The 22,798-nt window shown below is 35.0% G+C and overlaps 1 protein-coding gene across 3 annotated transcripts in view; it reads left to right on the top strand.

Annotated features, from left to right (window-relative positions):
- LOC115886661 (telomere-associated protein RIF1-like) overlaps positions 1-21,681 on the top strand; it is a gene marked incomplete at its 3' end in the record, with an annotated part of 32,884 nt that extends 11,203 nt beyond the window's left edge. For all 3 annotated transcript variants that reach the window (XM_030905928.1, XM_030905915.1, XM_030905922.1), the window contains 9 exon segments: positions 2,723-2,895; positions 4,186-4,296; positions 4,348-4,493; positions 5,583-5,823; positions 10,127-10,310; positions 10,365-13,238; positions 16,846-17,221; positions 19,653-19,887; positions 21,094-21,681. In XM_030905928.1, the coding sequence (XP_030761788.1) occupies positions 2,723-2,895; positions 4,186-4,296; positions 4,348-4,493; positions 5,583-5,823; positions 10,127-10,310; positions 10,365-13,238; positions 16,846-17,221; positions 19,653-19,887; positions 21,094-21,681 (4,928 nt within the window).
- Positions 21,682-22,798: the final 1,117 nt, after the last annotated feature.

Here is a 22,798-nt window from a genome sequence, read left to right as displayed (position 1 = left end):
GAAATTTTCATAAATTTTTCCCGTCGCGACCGTTGCAAGAATAGCGCCAAATAGTGTTTACATTGTCCTTATGGGCACTTTCCAATCTAAACTCGTTTCATTTATCTATGAAGAAACCCTATTATAGTTTGAAAGAGCATTCTGCTTCGATTTATTTTAGAAAATACAGGGCGTTATATTTGAAATAACGAAGTTTTTATGTAAAATAGACCAGGAATTTTTGATACTCCTCTATACATTAAACGAAACAATCAAAATTTTCAGTAAAGTTTATTCCTCTATCTTAAAAGTCAAAACAAGGATTAATTCTGAAAAGGAATGTACAGGGTGGGTCAAATTCGACGCTTTTAAATGGAAACACCCTTTTCTATAGGAGATAGGCAAAAACTAATATCGGTGTCTGGAGCTCAATTTTTGTCAAAAACATGATGGTGAAAACCGCATATCGATATCTGTTACCGTTTCGGAGTTACGGGGTGTTTTTCAAAAATATGCATTTTTAACAAATTGCTGTAACTTTTTTGCTATGGAAAATTTTGTATTTTTATGAATACATTCCCAAAGCATCTTTTTACGTAGAATTTAATGGTTTAAGTATAATTTTTTTAAAATTAATAATTTAAGAATTATCAACAGAAAATTTGATTTTTTATATGGGACACCCTGTATATTTTTAATTTATTGAAAAGAATTTAAAATTACCTTTCCAAAAATATAACACACTTGATATTTTGCTCGATTCTTCTTCGAGATATAGAGTATATAAAAATTCACCCGCTTTAAATAAGTAGGCTTTGAACGGCTCCGGCTGTAATACAAACAAATTCTATCTGTGAGCATCAATTAAAACGAAAATAATATTTGCTATGAGAGATGCAGAATTTTATAACAATTTAAAATATATTTAGCCAACATCAACACATTTAAACTATGTCTAATAACAATAAAAATAAATAGCAAATCAACACATGAGATTTTGCTACAGGTGTTCGACATATCTACCGTCTTCTGTTATGGACAGACGGGGCAGTTTTTGAACATTTCTCGCGGAATTCATTAACTCAGTGGGGGTGAAAGATACCCTCTCATAACTGCTAAATATTTCTAATTCTTGTCTGGATTATACGGAAGAATAAGGAGCCTTATTCGTCCGCAAATATATCCATAGGATTAAATCCATGGGCACTAAGTCAGGCGACCTCGACGGCCAACGTTACTGGCTGGGATGTTGGTTAGGTATTCACTTATTCTTAAAATTGGCTGCATAAATTTGCTGATAAATTCAGCGTTCAGAGGTGGTGCGCCGTCTTGCTGGAAAAATATGTTTTCGAGTTCCATTAAGGAAATATCATCCATAAAGGGTCCAAAGCCTACTAGTTAAAAGTGGCGAACTTTTAAAAATTCTGTATTTCGAAGGAGATTATAACAAAATATCAAGTATGCTATATTTTTACACACTAACTGGACCAGAACCGTTCTGCTTTCCAAGTGGTAACCAACTCAAGGCGGAACTCAAGAACTTGGAAGATTCCATCCGCAACCTGGAATGGAAATCTTGCAATGGTCTAAGACACTCGAAGAAGTTTCTGAGGGCTTATGATCAAGAAAAATCACAGATCTTCCTGGGTCTGAGTAAGAACAATCTTCGGATTGTCACGGGGTTTTTAACAGGACACTGTCTCCTCAATGAACACCTCAGTAGATTGAAACTAAGAAGAAACGGCGAATGCAGATTCTGTGGGGAAGATGGTGAAACACCAGTACACCTCATCACTGAGTGCGCCGAGACGACAACCATTCGTGCCATGAACTTTGGTACGACTGATATTGGAGATGGAGAACTACCCTCTATAAAACCGTCCCAGATACTGGCTTTTGTCAAAGCCCTGGGACTGTATGATGAGTTATGATTCAAGAAAGGGGGACACAAAACCCCCCTCCCACTCATTCTAAATTCTAAATTTTAATGCTATATTTTTGGAAAGGTAATTTTAAATTCTATTCAGCTAATTAAAAATATAGAGGGTGTCCCAAATAAAAAATCAATTTTTCTGTTGATAACTCTTAAATTATTAATTTTAAAAAAATTATACTTAGACCATTAAATTCTAGGTAAATAGGTGCTTTGGAAATGTTTTCATAGAAATACAAAATTTTCCATAGCAAAAAAGTTACAGCGATTTGTTAAAAATGCACATTTTTGAAAAACACCCCGTAACTCCGAAACGGTAAGAGATATTAATTTTCGGTTTTCACCATAATGTTTTTAATGAAAATTGAGCTCCAGACACCGATATTAGTTTTCGTCTATCTCCTATAGAAAAGGGTGTTTCCATTTAAAAGCGTCGAATTTGACCCACCCTGTACAGGAGGTTCACAATTTCTTTTATTATAGCATGCATATTTAAATATCTTTAAATATATCAGAAACCAAAGCTTGTAAACATATTTAATCTTTATAATAAATGCCTTATTTGTGTCCGAGGATCCATATATAAAATAAAATACCGTGTCTTCATATGAAAAAATATATCTTTAGTGTGTATCTTAGTTCTGACATACTCTGTACATTTCAAAATAATTTTAAATTATGCACATTGCCTTCCCACATAGGTCCATTAAGTATTTTGTTTCTTCATCTTTCCGTTTTCGTATAATCAACCGAGGCGAATGAGGTCCGTCGCCCTGTATATATATTTTTTTATTTAAATTAAACTTTTAGGCCATTCACACGAGAATTACGAACATTGTCTAGAAACTGAAGACGAACTTAGATTAAAGGCTCCTATTGTCACCTCTACTAATATCCATACTCACTGCTCTACTATAGTTAATTCAGTGGTTGAATGTTGTATACTTTTGAAAGATGTAGAATTAGACCAGCACCGACAAACAGTGAGTTACATAAATTATTTTTATCTACGTCAGTGAGTTAAGAAGCTCTTAACTCGCGCATTTTGAGTGAATTAAGAGCTTCTTAACTCACGCGTTTTCATCACCGCACTCCTTGTTTAGATGACTACCAAAGAGAAAAAAATATTTTGTAAAACATTTATTTTGCACTAAATTGGAAAAATATGCTATGAGTACCTTTTCATTTCCATAGTTGTGTACTTTTTTTTCGGTGCACCATTTTTCATACTTAGAGTATGTATATTCATACTTCTGTTTCGATCTTGCTGGTAGCAGTCCAGAAATGGTTCTGAATATCTCTTCTTCAATGTCAGAGGGAATACTTTCCGAATCGCTCATTTTTTAAACTAGTAACATCAATATTATTTACTGTCATATTGACATTGCCATGCATGGTGTTATTTGAACAAAGGTATTAAGGTAATTGATTTTTAGGACAGGTATACAGGGTGCAACAAATTCGAGGTACGAGCATTGGTATCTCCGTAACCGTAATAGATACGAACACGGTTAAATTGGGGCAAAGTTGCGTATTAGGATGTTCACCAAGATGTCATCAAAAAAGTTTTAAAAATTACAAGGATTGTTGAGTTTTTTGGAAAAAAACTGATTTTTTCGAAAATCCATTTTATTTTTTCCTGTCGTTAATTTAAATTAGCTAATAATTTGTGGGATACAGAAGCCAACTTTGGTTGGCCTCTGTATGCCACAAATTTTTAGCTAATTTGAAAATCTAAAAATACTACCAGATAGTCCTAATAAAGTGGCTATGAGAATGTGCAATGCGTTTTTTGATTTTCTAAAAAGTAACAACAAGAAAAAATTAAATTAATTTTCAACAAAATCAGTTTTTTCCAAAAAACTCAGCAATCCTTATAATTTTTAAAACTTTTTTGATGGCATCTTGGTGAACATCCCAAAGTGGCAACTTTATCCCAATTTAACCATGTTCGTATCTATTACAGTTACCGAGATACCAATACTCGTACCTCGAATTTGTAGCACCCTGTATATTTAAGTAGAATAATTTTTAAAATTCATTGTGTGTTGTTATAGTTTGACGTAGATAAAATATTGTACAATACACGTGAGTTAACTTCATTAAAATACTTGTGTGGTTACACAACTCGTGCTACGCACTCGTGCAACTTCCACACGCGTATCTTAATGATGTTTTTAACTCACTTGTATCGTAAATATCTATTTATTACGTTATTATGTATAGTATAATTAGTGTATACCTAGTAATAATATTAATATTTTGATTTATAGGTATTAAAGTGTTTTTGGAAATCACTACTTAATATAATTTCCCAAACTAAGGGTGAAAACCAGAAAAAAATTGTTGATGCATTATATAAATCCTTGGAGAAATTATTAAAGGTAGATTCAACTTATTTATCATGCATTTTTTATTGACAATTTCAATTTTAGGGAAATGATCCATACTGCAACAGTATTGCTGCAATTATTTTTAAGTGTACCATTGATCTCAATCAAGATGATGCATTTCCAATCATTTTATCCAATCTAAGTCACTTTTTAAATATAATATTTAGTGTTCCTTTAGGCACAGATGGGTTAGTATCTAAGTTATTTATTAAAATACTAGCGTGTACCCACGACTTCGTTCGCGTCGAATTAATCATTTGTAATGGTGATGATAAAGCAAAGCAAGAATTTCCATTAACATACAAACTGGATAAAATTTTCTCACATTTATGTCAGCATGAGAAAAAACAATAGGGCGATATTATTATATAACTTGGTAATATTTGAGGGGTAGTAGGGGTATCTCGTTGGAATTTGACATTCGAAAATCCGTTTGCCAAAAATAAGCTTTTTACGTCAAGCAGTTTAATTAGAATCGTGGTTAATCAATTACCCAACTTTTTGGAACACCCTGTAGTATTTTTTAAAAAATTACAAAATATGTAAAAAAAAACAAAATAAATTATGCGTGTCCAAGCGTTTTCCCGAAAGACTAACCGTTTTTTAAATCACTCTACACCCTAAAGTCAATCTGTTTTCCAAAAATCAGCTTTTTACGTCAAGAGCTTTAAGCAGGATCGTGATTAATCGATGACCAGATTTTTCGAAACACCCTGTATACATTTTTAAAAAATCTTAAAATATGTAAAAAACAAAATAAAATATACGTGTTTAAGCGTTTTTTCGGAAACTTGACCGTTTTTTATATAAAAAATATTGTAATATTTGAAGGGTGGTTCCACCCCCTTGAACTTGAATTTCGAAAAATCCCTTCTTATCGAACCTCTACACCCTAGAATCAACCTGTATGCCAAAATTGAGCTTCTTAGTCCACCTAAAAACACAAAAATATTGATATTTTAATATAAATTTTGTGAACTTGAATCAAATTATTTATTAAATTTTTATTTTATGCGTATAGAAATATTTGTTACACGTAAAGAACTATTTTTTACGTGTAAAAAATTATTTGTTATACATTAGAAACTATTTGTTACACGTAAAAAAACTGTTTGTTATATGTAAAAAACTATTTCATACATATAAAAAAATATATTTTTTTAATTTATTACTTTTTTAACATTTCAAACTACACTTTTTCAAACATGTCCGTCAAATCCTTCAATTTAATAGCTGTTAGTAAGAAGTTTCATTTCAAATATAATTATTATTTTCAGGTTATTCAAAGTGGAAAAGTTGATAGCACTGTTAGATGCTACAGAATCCAAAGAGAATAAAGACATTATTTCAAGCTGTGTTTACCAAAGTTTTTCGAAGTTTAAAACTTCAGAGTGTAATGTTGACTATGTGGCTCTTGTGTGGATAAAATGGGCCAGTATGTTAGAGGATAACGATAAATTAAAATTACAGGATTTTGCTATATGGCCAGCCTTACATAGACATCAAATAACGGATTCTGTAAGTTGTTTTCTGTTTTATTTAAAAATCTTCATCATCATTTTCAGCTTATTCAACCATTTTCAATAATGGTGTAGCCTCTCTTACATATTTAGATATTCTCTTTGTATTTGGGCCCATTGTTGTCTGTTGTTGACTATGCATATCCAAGTTATCCCTGCTAATTTCCTAATATCATGGTCCCATCTCCGGCTTGGTTAGGTTAGGTCTTAGGTCTTCTTCTTTTTTTTTCGAAGAGGAGGGAAAAAATCTTCCATAAGACACCCATAGTTGGGTAGTGCCGGATTCCTACCGGCTAAAAAAACCCTCCTCGTTCAAGTAAGCACACCACGCCGGAACCGCTTACGGCATTACTTCGACGTGGGGGGCTGCCTACGCCATGTGGCGTTGTTTCTCTTCTTTTTTACTTAGTATATTATTTATGCATTTGTTTACTGTTTCCCATAATAATTCACCTTCCTCAAGGCTTCTCATCAAGTTCGGTTCAGTGAAAACTAGTCCACTCTCCTTCTTAAAATTATCTCTCTCATGTTCAACATCGTCTATTTTACCACAAAATAAACAGGACTCAGAGCTTGCCCGGCGTATCTTATAGAGGTATTTTCGGAAGCACCCGTGTCCAGACAGCATTTGTGTCAGGTGGTATCCCACTTCATCATATGGTCTGTCAATCCATTTTTCGATGTTGGGTATAAGTCTCCAGGTTCATCTTCCATACTTTCCTTTATCCCACTGATCCTGCCACTTCTCCATCACAGTTTTCCTGGCTATTTGTTTGAGCTCTCCCTTGTATCTATCCGCTCGTTCATGAGTTAATAAGTGGATAGGAGAGATGCCCGCAATGACACCAACTGCCTCAGTAGATACAGTTCTGTAAGCACTACAAACTCTAATACATAATTTGCGCTGCAGATCTGTTATCTTTCGCTTTGTTTTGATTTTGTCCATTGCCTTACACCATACCGGAGCTGCATATAACAATGTATTACGCTAACAAGAATTCTACGCTTTGATGACCTAGGGCCCCCTATGTTCGGTATTAGTTTTGATAATGCAGTTAGAGTTTTTTCCGCTTTAGTGATTGTCTGGGTAACATGTTCACAGAATGTTGTTTTACTATCTAACCAGACTCCGAGGTATTTTACAGCATTCTTAGGTATGATCAATGTTCCCTCAACATCAAAAAGGATTGGCGCCAGTTTTCGTTTGGTGGTTAGAATTACGGCCTCTGTCTTTTGTGGTGCTAGCTGTAGATCCTTTTGTGCCATCCATTTAGAAATTCTCAAGAGGCCGGTGTTAGCTTTATTCATAAGTATTTCTTCGCTATCAGCAATCACTACCATGGTCTTCTTCTAGGTCTCTAGAAGCTCTTCTTCTAGGTCTCCTAATTTCTATCGTGGGTACCATGCTGTAATTTTTGTGGCCCTTCTTGCTAGGTGTCCTGCTCATTGCCACTTGAGGGATTTGATTCTGTAGATGACATCTATTACCTGGGTCTTTTATCGTCTAATCCACTAAAAATAAAAATAAAAAAGTAAATATTTTGATATCTCTAACTGGTATTAAAATTTATTATTCAAGCTAATAAAACTTTTTAGATGGGTTCAACTACGGTAGCGAGCATAGTTTTACTAAAAAATGTCTATACCTATGTGGCGGATTCATTTCTCCTAAAAATCCTATACTAATAGTACGAGAGCTAGCAACGTCGGAAAAACAAGTAGGTATTTTAAGACTTTGGTATATCTTTTACTATGCTCTCTAGAACAGCATGCGGCCCGTCTGGCTGTTGATAAACATTGCGTTCCCTACTGCGCATTGAAAGAAGATCCTATGTTTTTATTAGTCCTTTAAATTCTAGTATTGAATATAAATCGAACATGTCTCCATAGCGCAGTGCGTAGAGTTTCCGACCACGAACCGATGATTCAGAGTTCGAATCCGGGTCGGGACAAAGACTTTTTTATTTTATTTTCGTTTATATTCTGATAGTAAAGTTACTAAATATTTGTTTTTATTTAATTATCAGAATTATTTAGTACTTTACAATCAGAATATAGACGAAAATAAAATAAAAAAGTCTTTTGACCTGACCCGGATTCGAACTCTGAATCATCGGTTCGTGGTCGGAAACTCTACGCACTGCGCTATAGAGACATGTTCGATTTATATTCAATACTAGAATATATCTTCTTCCGATGCACAGTAGTGAACGCAAAGGGTATCGACAGCCAGACGGGCCGCATGCTGTTCCAGAGAGCATAGTAAAAGACAAAGTAAAAGATATATCAAAGAGCCAGACGTCTTAAAATACTTTCTCGAAAACGTTGCTAGCTCTTAGACTATAAGGACTGGCAAAAGTTAGTCTTGGGTCGAGATTTCCGTATGTAAGAAGAACACAATGCGTTTTATCATGTACTGAACAAAGAGGGAACAGTAAACACGTTGCCAAACGTATGAAATAAACCGAGAAACTGTGCACATTGCTAAGAGACGTGGAAGGGGATATATTAGATTTGTCGCAGTCGACCGGTTGAACCAATCAGTACCTCTGTCAGTACTTAAACTTCTACGGAAAGCAGGCATCATGCGTTCAGCTTCACGATTTAATTTCGTCTCGTGACACTTTATTTGTTTATTTATTAACTAGTCGTTGTAATTTCCTTATAGCTTAACCATTTTTAAGTGCAAGTTAGAAATACTTGCATTTTTGGTAAAAATAAGTGGAATTGAGTTGCTATTATTATATATTCGCTATTAGAACTCTGAATTGAAAAATCGATGTCTCGAAATCTATTAGAAATAATTGATTGTAGTTTTTCAAAAACTTTCTTAGAAGGCAGTATGCCAAAATCTTTTTAAATAAAAAAGTTACACGATTTCTGAAAACTGCTATGCACTAAAAGTAAATGGATGGTTTTTTTAAAATTTTAGATTGGAAAAAACAACCTTATCGAATTTTTCTTATATAAACATATTGTAAATGATCCGATCTTCAAAATAATCAATAAAATAATAATAATCATTCAATATCTAAAGTAGTTCTTAAGTTATGGCGTGTTATGTGTAAAAAAGTTGAGTTTTTAAATTATCGCGACGTTTTCTCGTTATAAAAAAATGAACACCTTAACGATATCCTTATAATTCCATTTCAGATGCTCAGAAACATATTTAATGATTTTATCTAGTTACCTTTTCGAAAAAAAGTCTTAAAGATAAGCGGTTTGCGAATGTGATTTTACTTTACTTCATAGGGAAAGGCGTACCGGCAACAACGCAACAGCACACCGTCGCATTTCTCTCACTCCGACTTAATAACATCCCTATGCGATTTACTTCCACCCATGTAAATACTGACCCAAAACTCAAAAGTAACAAGATGCCAGCACGGTATGGGTATTTCGCCACTGCAAGAAAATCTACAAAATAAAATAGTTATTTTTTGTAAACACTTCTGCGTTAATCCCAAACGGAAACTATTTGTCAGAAGTTAGGTTTACAGATATACAAATTTGCCTAACGAAAAAAAATGCTTAACTTTCGGAAAGATTCTCTTTCCGTCGTCGGAAGTTTTACTCACCGTCCACCAAAGTTTTAAAGCGTCGGTATTCCAGTGCCGGACAGTGGTACAGCAGATTCTCTATGGTTTCTTCTTCCTCGCCGCATTCTCTGCAGTAGTCATCGTTGGAAATCTTCCCTCTCACGAGGTTTACCCCCGTGGGGCAGTTTCCGGTGATGTCACCTACAATTATGCGTACTAGGTTCTTTTTGTGCTCTAGTAGTTGTTTGTCTTTCTGCTAACTACCACTGGCCACAGTCTTCGAGCTGTAGCGCAGTCCTCACGGTGTTAGTAGTTTCTATAGCTTCCTTCAGTATGTTGATCGTCACAAGTGGTGGGTCATCTTTGTTGCAACTGAACTGCTTGAAGCCATTTTGCTTTTGATCAAATCGGTGTGAGAAGTTTGACTCACAGTTGTGGAGAGTTGTCTGTCTGGAGAGTTGAATATCCGAAAAAGATCAGTTATTGAATGTTATTGCACCCAACAATCACGTACTTACGCCTTGCTTTACGCCTTTACATTTTTTGGTAATTTTATCAACATTTGAAATTGTTACAACAAAACGCGACGCTCAGTTTGCTTAGTTTTTACTATCCGAAACAGCGGTACATAACACAAACCTCGTACCTGAGTACTGAGTATTTTTATACCTTCAATAACTACACTAGTAAAAACTCTGATGAAAACTGAACTTAAAAACTCAAACTTTTTAAATTTTAGTAAAATTTTTATTTTAATTTTAGGAGAAAGAAGCCTTACTGCTTAGCAGTTGTAGCATAGTATATAATTATGTGGAAAAAAATCGAGAACTTTATATAAACATATTAAAGGGTTTCGAAAAAGTTTTAAAGAATAACCCTCTTCTGTTAGACAACATTCTTAGTTTATTTCCTATACTTCCAGTCAACACAACTGATGAGGGCATAAGTAAGTCTATTTCAGTAAATGAAAGCAATTTATTTAATTTTATTTTCTTTTTAGCCAACGTCTCGCTAGATTTGCTCACGTTTATTATAAATACTCCATTCAGTGAAACTGATGATAAATGCGTTGTTGTAGAATCCTTCTTGAAATCTTGCTACAATAAGAATTTAAACAAATTGCAAGATTATGACGCAATAAAAAAATTATGCGGATGTGTAGAGTACGTTCTTAAATCCAAAAGATATGCTATTCTAGGCGATTTAAAAAAAGCATTAAAAAACATGCCCGATAACGTCAAATCGATTCATGCAAAACATGTATCTGTGGATTTCTTAGTTAATTTACTTGAAAGCGAGAAGAATGTGAAGAATACAACAAAAATACATTCTGTTATCGAGATATTGAGGAATGTTTCAGACGTTTCGAAGGATAAAATGTCGTTTATACCCCCGGGCGGTAGGTCGGCGAAAATAGCCGGTTTAGTAAAGGAGATGTCGTTGAAACATTTTGGCAAGGACGTCGAAACAAAGTCGCCTGTAAATGTTAAGGGCAGTTACCTTAAAGATTCGCCTAGTCCCTCTGTTATGAAACCGCCAGCGACTGTACCGGAAAAGAAACCAAAAACGACTATCTCTATAGACGACGAGAGTAACAGCAAGTTTGTCCTGATCGATTCCGAAGTGAAAATCAAACCTAACGAGATGACCGAGCACCAGAAAGAAACACTGAAAAAACGTCGTGAAGATATACCGGCCTTGTATCAAGATTTATCCCAAAGTTTGACTCAAACCTTCGATTCTACCTCCGACTGTAGCAAGTCGAATAACGTAGTAATAAAGAAAGAGACCAAAGAGGACGATAGTACTGAGACAATTTTGAAAGAAGGTACAACTAATGATTTTACGAACAAATTCCCTATTACAGAAAAACCAGAAGACGTGAAAAAAGAGAATACGCCGTTGTGTTTGAAAAATCTAGTGATGAATATTGTTGGTGCGGACGAGTTTAGTTCTCTCCCTGCGAAGAGGAAAAGAAAAGAAAAGGAGTCAAACAATCAGGAACAAGATAAAACCACTACCGAGGAAAGTCTTGAAGAAAAACCCGCAGTCGCAGAGTCTACCAAAGAAATACCTTTAAGTAAGCCTGAAGAACCCGACTTAGCGAAAACACCTCTTGTACAGACTCCAAATAAAGTAGCGGAAACGCCTAAACGAAGAGGTCGCCCCCCTCGAAGACAGAGTTCAGGCGAGACTTCTTCAGTAGAACGAGAAGAAGGAAAACATATCGAAGACGGTCTTGAAGAAGGACTTAAAGAAACTTTTACGCAACCCGAAACAACTGAAGCGAAAGTACCGGCCAAGAGAAAGAGAGGTCGGCCTGCGCAAGCCAAACTGGAAAGTCCTAAAATCGAGTCTGATGTGTCTTCTTGTAATGAGGACGTTGTCAAAGAGGAGGTAAAAGACGAGTTAAAAATTGTGCTCAACATGAATCCGATAGAGATCAAAAGAAGTCCGAGGAGGCCTGCCGGTACGCCAAAATCGAAAACGAATACGCCCAGTAGCGCTCCTCTTAGAAAGTCGACCAGGAAAAGCATTCCGACACCTAAACTGACAGAATTTTATAAAGAAACTAGTGAACAAAATCGGCTGGATTCGGAAACATCGGACAGTACTTTGGCAAAAGATAACACCAACTTAGAAACTTCCAAGGAAACTCCGAAAAGTGATAAAGTTGATCAGAAGAAAAAACGACCTAGAAAACCTCGTTCGTCACAATTCGAAAACGAGGTGACAGGAAATTTAACCAATAACAAAAAAGGGAAGAAGCGTAAAAGAGAAAGTAGCGAGTCGGACGATTTAATTGAAAGTTCCCAGGATTCCTCTACTAATATTACAGTTAGAAAAAAATCGTTTACCAAAAATAAGAGCGACAATTTGCAAATAACACTGGACAGTTTTATATCGCCCGCCAAAAACACCGATACAAGCAAGTTAGTTTTGAAAGAAGACGGTATTCCACAAGAGGGCGTAGTAAATGCAATCCCAGAAGACCATGAAGCTGCAAAAGAAACAGTAGTACCCGATCCGAGCGCTAGCGAAGACCTTTTTATACATTTGGAGAAGTCTCAGAATACAGAGCCCAAAAAAAGACCTCGCCGTAAACGAAAATCTAGCAAAGCAGCTCGTACGCCTGTCTCAAAAGAATCTACTACAGAAACGTCGCATGAGGAACACTTTAAAACCAGTCCCAAATCCGAAAAAGAAGAGGAAACTGTACCTGTTTTAGATACAGAGTGTTTTGTTGAATTAGACAGCATATCTATTCCGATTCAGTCTCTCCAAAACGACACTATTAAAAGAACGCAAAGTCAGGAGACTGAAACTCAAGGTACCGAATCTGTGGGTGTTCTAAGCGAAAACATCGAACTTCAACTGGATGTTCCCAAAAATCCCGACCTGACGGAGAAGGATAAGGAAATGGCCGAAATGGAGACTGCCTCCATGCCTCTGGACAGTTCCAATGATGAAACCAAGGTGGCCAATGTTACGGCGATCGAAAGGGTGGTTGAGGAAAACGTCTCAGTGTCTAGACTCGATAATACAACGGTTGTTAATAATCAAACGGAGGAAACATTGCATAATAGTTCCGTTGTTCACAATGATATGGATACTATTCCAGAAACAGAGATTGTATGTCACTCAGAATCAGAGATTGTATGTAATTCTGAACCAGAGACTGTATGTAATCCTGAATCAGAGGCTGTATGTAAGTTTGAACCGAAGGCTGTATGTAACTCTGTACCGGAATCTGTATGTGACTCTGAACCAGAGGTTATATGTAACTCTGAACCAGAGGGTGTTTGTAACTCCGAAGCAGCTGTTACCTCAGAGCATGATGAAACTAATCTGGGATCTCCCGATCGATCGATAGGTAAGTTTTGATATATTTTTTAAGTATATTAACATATTTTTTTAAGATAACAGTGCATGTAATAAGAAAAAGGGCGTCTAAAGTCAGTCATATTGAAATCCATTTGCGGTCTCTTCAATTTTGTTTATATCATCAACTATCTGAATTGTCAGGCTCACTAAAGTAGTCGGTATTAACTGATTGGCTGTTACTGAATGAATAATAAACGTGAAAACAGTTTTCCGCGAAAATGATCAGTACATATGTACAGCGTGTCCCATTTTGGTTGAAATCATACGGTATCTCCGTTATTAGTAAAGATAGGAGTATACGGTTTGCACAAACCCGCGTAAATTTTTTATCAAACGGAAGATGCTGTAAAACAAAATTTTTATCGCCCTCTTCGTTTCTGTGCTACAGGGTCTTTTTGAAAATTTTGCAATTTGGGACAGCTCCAGTATCTCCGTTATTATGGATAATAACGAGAAGGTGAAAACTGATTCTTGTAGAACTTTTTACTTAGAATACAGTGGTGTAGTCTGTTTTTCTACGAAAAAAATATTATTGGAAATATGAACTTATGTTATGTTTTTTTTAAATGGTAGACACCCTGTATATTTATAACTCATATGATCCGTCTTGCTATGAGCTTCTCAAAAATATATATATCACTCTATATTTATTTTCACTATTTACTGCAATACTGCAATATTTAAAGTCTATCATTTTCTTAGTAGGCCGTGATTAATAATAAAAAAAATAATGTTAATAGCACATACAGGGTGGCCCATCGAAAACGTTCCGCAAGGCATAACGGCTAGGGTATTTTTTTTTTCAAAAAATCCAAAAACAGTCAATTTTGTTTGTGAGGGGGACAACTTTTGCCCCAAAAATGATTGCAAAATCTTCAATCCTCTTAGCGGGGCTGTCTTCCCCCAACAGTCTTCCCCCAACATTTTTCAAATGGGAAGGGGGATCAAGTGGCGCAATGAAAAGAGCTTTCTATTCTCTATATTTCCTCGCTTCGCTTTTGAAAATCGGTCGAGTCATTGAGAAAATATGAAGGATTGAAATTTGAAAAGTTTATTTAAGCATTTATCAGAGTAAATGATAAGGATAAATTCCTTCGACCAATTTGCTGTTTTTTGTTATTATTTCTAGATGTTTACGCATTTTTTCACTTGTCACAAGGTTGAACGATCATGTGCGGTAGTTGCTAGATAGCTGTTCTGTGACTTGTGCGTTGAAGTTGTTCTCAATATCGTTAAACTGACCTACAATAGAATTTCTAAAAATACCAGCCCACACGTTCAATTTCTGAGGGTTTTGTGTGTGCACCTCGTGAAAAACGCTGGGGTTGTCTTCAGCCCAGTACCCACAGTTGTGCCGATTAACTACACCGTTCAAAAAAAAATGTACACTCATGCGAAAAACACACATTAAATAGGAAATTATTATCATTCGCCGCTCGTTCACTCTTAGTTTCACAAAATTGCAAGCGATGATCAAAATCGTCTTCGTTGAGTTCTTGTACCAACTGAATTTTGTACGGGTGGAACTTGTGGTGGAACTAATATCCTTTGGACACTTGTACGATTCACGCCGGTCTCATTGGCTAATTTTCTTGTACTGAGCGTAATATCCATGGCAACTTGGCCCAATACGAATACCTCCATAGCTTCATTTATTACCGGATTTTCCCTGTGCCTCTTTTTATTCATAACGCAACCAGTTTCGCGAAATTTTGCTACTAACTAGCGAACAATTTTGCCATAAAGGTGTTTGTCAGGATGGTATTCATTGAATATCTGCGCAACCCGATACATTCATTATTTTTAAAATAAAGTTCGATTATTTCCACTTTTTATGCAAGTGAGTACACCATAATTTTTAAAAAGTTTAACGATATTGAGAAGAACTTTAACGCACAAGTCACAGAATAGCTATCTAGCAACTACCGCACCTGATCGTTCAACCTTGTGGCAAGTGAAAAAATGCGTAAACATCTAGAAATAATAAGAAAAAACAGCAAATTGGTCGAAGGAATTTATCCTTATCATTTACTCTGATAAATGTTTAAATAAACTTTTCAAATTTTAATCCTTCATATTTTCTCAATGACAATGAAAGTATAGAGAATAGATATAGCCCCTTTCATTGCGGTAACACTTGACCCCCTTTCCCATTTGATAAAAATTGGGGGATGACACCCCCGCTTAGAGGGATGAATATTTTTCAATCATTTTTGGCGAAAAAGTTGTCCCCCTCATAAACAAAATTGACGCGTTTTTGAATTTTCTGAAAAAAAAAATTATCCTGGCCGTTATGCCTTGCGGAACGTTTTCGATGGGCCACCCTGTATTAAAATAACCATACTATAATAATAATCATACACATATTATATATATAAAATATTATTTGGGATTGATATATTTTACTTTTGAACTTTTACCACCGAATCTCTGAATATATTTTTCTTTTTTTATAACGGAATTTATTATAAAGGGATGAGTTTGTAAAGATCTAAATGCTTGCATTATTAAAACATTTTTCAGGTATTCGACTTTGTCGTAGTTGCCACGATATATTCCATATTTCAAAAATCCCCAAAATCAGAAATCTAGAATGGATAAATCCCGGAATCAGGGAGGCTATTACATATGTAGGTCCACTGGTTCCAATTCATTGATTTGAGAAATAATAATTTAACAAAATTCTAATATTTTTTAAAGTTGTGACGGGGAGCCCCATCTTGCTGAAAGTATATTTTACGTAAATTAGCTAAACGCATACCTATCTAAATGTTCCGGTACGATAGTTTTAAAAATTTACAAACAGCGGTAGAGAGTTAAGTTTCCATAATATATAAAGAATTAATAAACCAAAATAAAACAAGAGACAGATAACAATATAATTTTAATAATTCTTTAGTTTCTTCGAGAGTTAGGTTAGGTATAATAAATATGATCTTTTAATACATTTTTCTTAAATATTGCAGTAAATAGTGAAAATAAATATAGAGTGATATATATTTTTGAGAATTTTAAAGCAAGGCAGATCATATAATTTATAAATATACAGGGTGTTCCATTTAGGAAAACATAACTTTAGTTCATATCTTTAAAAATATTTTTTTAGTAAAAAAACAGACTACACCACTGTATTCTACGTAAAAAGTTCTACAAGAGTCAATTTTCATCTTGATATCATCCATAATAACAGAGATACAGGTGGTGTCCCAAATTGCAAAATTTTCAAAAAGACCCGGTAGCTCAGAAACGAAGAGGGTTATGAAAATTTTGTTTATGGCATCTTCCGTTTGACAAAAAAGTGGGACAGCTTTGTGCAAACCGCACCCTTCTATCTTCACGAATAACGGAGATACCATATGATTTCAACTAAAATGGGACACCCTGTATATACTTTCAGTCAAAGTGAAAGCAAGTTCTACACTTGTTCATTTTGACTAAATAATACAAACTGAATTGTTGGAAGTTTCTTCAAACTTTAAGTAACACTGAATCAGTCAGACTGCTTTAATGGGAACCCGCCTTACTTCAGGTATTTGGACTGTTGTTTTCATTGTCGCTGTCTTCTTATTGGTTCATGCACGTTTCTTATATTTTAGCATCAAGCGGCACGAATATTCCCTCATCTCCTGTAACAGGAGACACGCCCAATCGCAATTCCGAACTACTCAATAACACCTTAGATATATCTCCCATATCGCAGAAAAATAGCCCGGAAAACGGTAGCTGCGACGACGGGGAAATCGAGGAAACGCAACCGAAAATCGTACCGGTAGCCTTGAAGTTCGATCACGAAGATCACGAGAACGATGGCAAAGAAAAATCTCCGGAAAAGGGAGACGACGCGCCCGAGAAAATCGTCCAAACGCACATGGAAAATCAGGATGCGATTAAAGCGGACCAGCCGACAACTAGCAGGGACAATATAGCCGAGAGATCTAATAAATTTTTAACTGCTCTGAACGGGTCGTCCAGGTAAAAATACATTTAGGTTAAGTTAGATTGCTGGGGTTTGGGATCTTGTCTGATCCCTCACTCTGAGGACTAGTCATGGCCGGAACAGCGATTTTTTAATAACAGGTACAAGTTGTTCCAGTTGCAAAAGATACCTGTTCCAAGAAACCTGTTCCAGTTCCAAACTGTTCCAAAACGAAAATTAATACCGTACTTGCGTCATTCTGATTCGGTTGCTATTTTTCTTTTTAAATTTATATAAAAGAATATTTTTTGCTTAAATAATTAGAACTACTGGGGATTTTTCTGTTTTCTCTAAATTTAATCTACTGTCTATGTTGCTATATTACCAAGATATCGTATGATCGAATAAAAACGGCGTCAGCGATGGCTATGAAATGAAGATCGCTGTCATTTATATGTAAAATTATATGGGAAATGTCGTCGATCGTTATTTCCAAGCCAACTGGACGCCGTTTTTTTTCTATCATACGGTATAATGTTTTTTAACTAAAAATTAAAAAACGACTATCAAATTTTCGAAAAATATAAACTTTTCAAAAACATGCTTTCCCGAAAAAAACTCATGAGAATCGAAATATATACAACCCCTAAAAATATGTGCACTTATTTAAGACCCACCCTGTATAAGCACTAATGAATAAATATAGATTTATAATTTTGTGATATACTTAAAAAGTAAATTTTTGGAAGAGTTTTTTTTAATATCTACTATATTTATAATACAAAACAATAACCGACTGTTCTTACACTGTATTTTTCAAAAAAAAACTAATGCGATAATTATATTGCAGTTGCCAACATCGCCAGCATTTTTTTATAATAAAAAATGTTCCTTACTGTTTCTGTTTACATTAAAAAAATAAAATATTAAAAAAAAATTATTATAAATTTAAAATTTATAATAAGAATTTAGTTGAGTTTTAATTAAATATTTTAAATAGCGGCAACAGCCACACTTGTTTTTTACGCCCCTGTATCCCGACAATAACAGATAACACCTGAACGCGTCCGCTAGACTTGGCTAGACTAGCGAAACCGATATACGACATCGATTATCAACTCAAACCAGTTCTTTTTACTTAACTGTTTCAAACAGTTCCTAACTGTTCCAAGCCCTAAACTGTTCCAGGTCGCAAACTGTTCCAAGTCTCAAACTGTTCCAAGTCCCACTGTTCAGGTTAGGACTTGAAACAGTTTAGGGCTTGGAACAGTTTAGCACTTGGAACAGTTAGGGACTTGGAACTGTTTGGGTCTTGGAACAGTTTGGGACTTGGAACAGTTAAGTAAAGAGAACTAGTTTCAGTTGAGAAACGAGGTAGTATATCGCTTTAGCGACACGGTCGCTTGGCGTTATATTCACAGGTTATATTATCGAGATTGAGTGCGAGTGCACTAATATAGTGCATAGACGTAAAAAAAAACAACGGTGACGATTTTCGCAGCGTTGCCTATATTTGATATATTTAATTAAAATTCAACTAAATTTTTATTATAAATTTTAAATAGGAAATCAATATTTAAAAATACAGAAAGAAAAGAATATCTAATATTTACTATTTTATATATGTAAAATAGTAAAATACATATAAAATAAAAACTACTTACATTCCTAGATAATAAAAACAAGCGGGTCCTTTGTCGGTATGTATACATTTCTTGCGCAGAGTTTTTTTTAATGTAAACAGAATAGGCGAAGATAATTTCTTACCATCAAAAAAACGTACTGGCGATGTTGCCAAATGCAATATAATATATAATAAAATTATTATCTAATTTTGAAAAATACACTATTAAAAATCTAGTATCACAAATATAGTAGATAACATAATTTAAACAATTCCAAGAATTAATTTTTTTAAGTATTTAATTTAAGTTGCAGTGTTTTGAAACAGCTGGAACAATTGGAACTGGAACTGGTATAGGATAGCACATAAACCTGTTCCAAGCCAGTTCCAAAACAAACCTGTTTCGAAAATAACAGATCCTGTTCCAAAGCGTCATCACTACTGAGGACTTGGACCCATTGCGATACCTGTGTATTATTGTACCAAACCTTCCTCTCCTTCTTTCTTTGCCTTAAAGCACTTCCAGCTCTTTGCATAGTTCCCGATGTCGCTGGTGTTGGCTTCTGCTGCTTCTCCTCCAAAAAAACTTGCCCTAAAGTTTTAAAGCAGTGTATCGGTAATCCAGTGCCAGACAGTGGCACAGGAGGTACTCGATGGTTTCTTCTTCCTCTCCGCTAACTAGAATTACTGCTAGAACTAAAACTAGAACTTTGCTTATGACTTACTTCTGCCTTGTCCTTTGATCCTAATTTATTTTATTTGCAAATACAGCAATTGCAAGGTTATTAAGTCGCGTCTTATCCCCTCGACCATTTTGATGTGTTTTAATAATAAGTGTTCTTATAATTACATATTTTTCCTAGGTTAATTGCTAAAAGAAAAATGTTAAAAACTATGTCACCGTCGGCATCGCGAATTAAGAAGCTTATGTCCAATGTTATGGCGAACTCGTTCGAAGAAGTTACCACGAATGTAAGTCAAGACGACATTTTAACGTTTACCCGAGAAGTTCCCAGTCCGTTAGCAGTACCCAGGAGCAGCATTTTAAAAAGGAAGCATTCAGATACGGCAGATGATGGTCTATCACCTTGTCCTAAGGTAATAACCAAACGAAAAAATGAAAAATCTCGAAATGTCCTTATGGATTAAAAGTTAGCTACCGGTAACTGCTTTGAATAAGAAGACTAAGGAAGGAGCATAATGCTATCCATGTATTCATGCATGGTGGGCGGAAAAAACACTCTAGGGTGGGGATCCTTGACAGTTCTGTTTGACGATTCATTTGACACATTTGAATTTGATTTGAAATTTTGTGGATTTGTCAGTCTTTACGGAGCTTATTTTATGTTATTTATTATTTATTCTACTACTGATAGTTGTATAAAGGTAGTAAATCTAAATGGAAATTGTAGCAGAACTTAAATTAACAGTGACACTATCGCGATTTATCGAAAAAGACTCTAAAATAGTTGGTTGTGTAGTGTGTGGTAGATCTCGGTAAAAATTGAGTGAAATAATGGAACAACTTTTCGCTAGTAAGTGACTATATAATATACATACGTGTAGTAAACTGATCATTTATGAAATTCACTTAAATTAACTAAATTATATATTTTTCTTGCATTTTAGCTTTTATTTACTACTTGTCAAAGATCAGATGTCAAAGAATTTTGATACGTTAATTTGACTTACCTGCTTCAGTAACGTATCGGATGTTTGTGTTAATAAATACTTATTATAACTTATCTATTTTTATTAGAATTATATATTTTTATAACAATTTTATTAACTACCAACATTTATTCACAACGTAAAATAAAATAACAAATTATTGAGTCTACCACACGTCTACCCTACATCATAGTTTTACATTTTTTCAATAAAATTAGAACGGCACTGTTAACCGGAATTTAAGTCGGCCATATTTGAAGCCCATCGCGGTGTACCTAAGATTTTTGATATGCTCCTTCCTTAGTCTTCTTATTCAAAGGGTAACTGGCTTTCCAGTCGAGAAAAATATAGAAAACTAGAATTAATCGGAGCGGTCTCTTTTGATTTTATTTATATATCAATGTACCAACAATAATTCAAGGATTATGAATGTTTTCTAGTCAGACTTTAACTTGTAATGAAGTCCCGATTTATTTTTTTAGTTTAATATGTTAAATGCTAGGCTTGGAACATATTTCGATCAAGGCTTGATAGCGCGGCGCCAAACTATTCTGTTAGTTTGGAAGGCCGAATTCGGGAAGACCGAGTTCGAGCAATCTCAATTTAAATGGGATTTTTTTATTCTTTTTGCAGCGCAAAAGGGTCAACTTTAGCGATCCTTGTACCACCGAAAAGAAGATCTTCATTAAAGACGACAACTCGCATTGCCTATTTACATCCACAGAAGACGACGAAGAAGATATTGACAGGCAATTTTTGGCAGTTTTAACAGCCGGTAGCGTTGAATCGCTCGAGATCGAAACCGAATCTATCCACACAGAAGAAAGTCTTCAGATTAACAATCCGCTCATATTGTGCGACGATCGACCGATTTTTGCCGATTTGATTAACTGCGACGCTGACATCAACGTCATTGCGCGCAAACTCACCGGACCCATGTTTTTGAAGGCTCTGTTGAATAAATTGAGAAACAAAGGTATCAACACTATAGGCGACTTGGCGAGGAAAAGCGAAATTGAAATTTCCAAGATGCCTTTTAAATCGCCTGGCGTGTCTAACGTATACAAGGTTTTGGAAAGGTACCACGCTAAGCACTGTAAGGAGAACGCTAAGGTGGAACAGTTGAATGTATCAGTTGTTCCAGTTGAAAATGAAGTAACGACGGTGGTTGATACCGCACAAAATGATTTGGTTAAAGCTGTCGAGAGGGTAAAATGTGAGGTGAGTTACAGAAATATTTTTTTTTTCGTTCTGAAATATTTTTATTATATTAAACAATAAAATGTGATATATTATACCAGCTTTTTTATAATGAAATAATTCTTTTTCAGTAAAATTTCAATATAATAAGAATGATTGTAAATTGGCTTGTATTAGATTTTTAAATTTTGTATACAGGGTGTCCCAGGCTGGGCGTGCATTAGAAGTTTCTAGAGAACCACAATATCTAGATCGGAGATTTTTTTCACATCATTGTTTTACAACGAGATCTATCGATTAAAAAATATTTTCAATATGGCGGCACTTCCGGAAATACCGGAAGTTGACAGCAACTTTCTTATTTTAAATGGGTGCTCCCATTTTTATTACATATTTAAATTCTCTGTACAATTCTATGAATATTGATGTTAAACACTCTATATCTAACATTAACCGTTTTTATAATAATAATAATAGCTCCCGTATATAGCGTTTAACGCCTTGGCAGTAGCAAGGTACAGCTTGCCATGCTAGAGCCGTTCGGTATACAGGTTCGGTATACAGGGAGGGTAATAAATGTGGCTAGCACTACGCTTCAACCGCCTATTTTACCCCAGAATTGTGAATCCCAAGTACTCATTTAAGGCTGAGTCCGACCTAGGTACCCAAACTATTTTTATTTTAATCAAAATAGTCGGCTGATCAAATGCCGGGTGTAGAATTCGAACCCACTACCTTGAGATTGGTAGACGAGAGCCTGTACCTCTACGCCACCGGGCACCATTTAACCGTTTTTGAGAAAAAAAAAATATTTAAAATTTTTGGACGAAAAACACTACTTGTCAAAAAAAATAGTATAGCCTAAAAGTCAAATTTAGTGACTACCACAGTTAATGTGACATAAAGAGAAGACATGTGGCTATCTATTTCAAAAGTTAAATTGTTCAAATGTCATATAATAATCGCGGTAGCTGTCATGGAATTGAGTGATTAAAAAATTATCATAAATCATTTTGTTCAAATGGAAACCCACTTTTTTATTTCACTAATGAAACGGTTTTTCAATTCGTTACTTTTTAACTATACATGTTCCTATACCTAAAATAAATCGTTTTTAAGTTATTTAAGATTGAGTTTG

Source organism: Sitophilus oryzae, unplaced genomic scaffold (assembly GCF_002938485.1).
Source record: "Sitophilus oryzae breed Bouriz unplaced genomic scaffold, Soryzae_2.0 scaffold_1146_pilon_pilon, whole genome shotgun sequence".
In the NCBI taxonomy this organism is placed as follows: Eukaryota; Metazoa; Arthropoda; class Insecta; order Coleoptera; family Curculionidae; genus Sitophilus; species Sitophilus oryzae.
The sequence above is the reverse complement of the archived record's forward strand: the minus strand, read 5'-3'. Positions and strand labels throughout refer to the sequence as shown.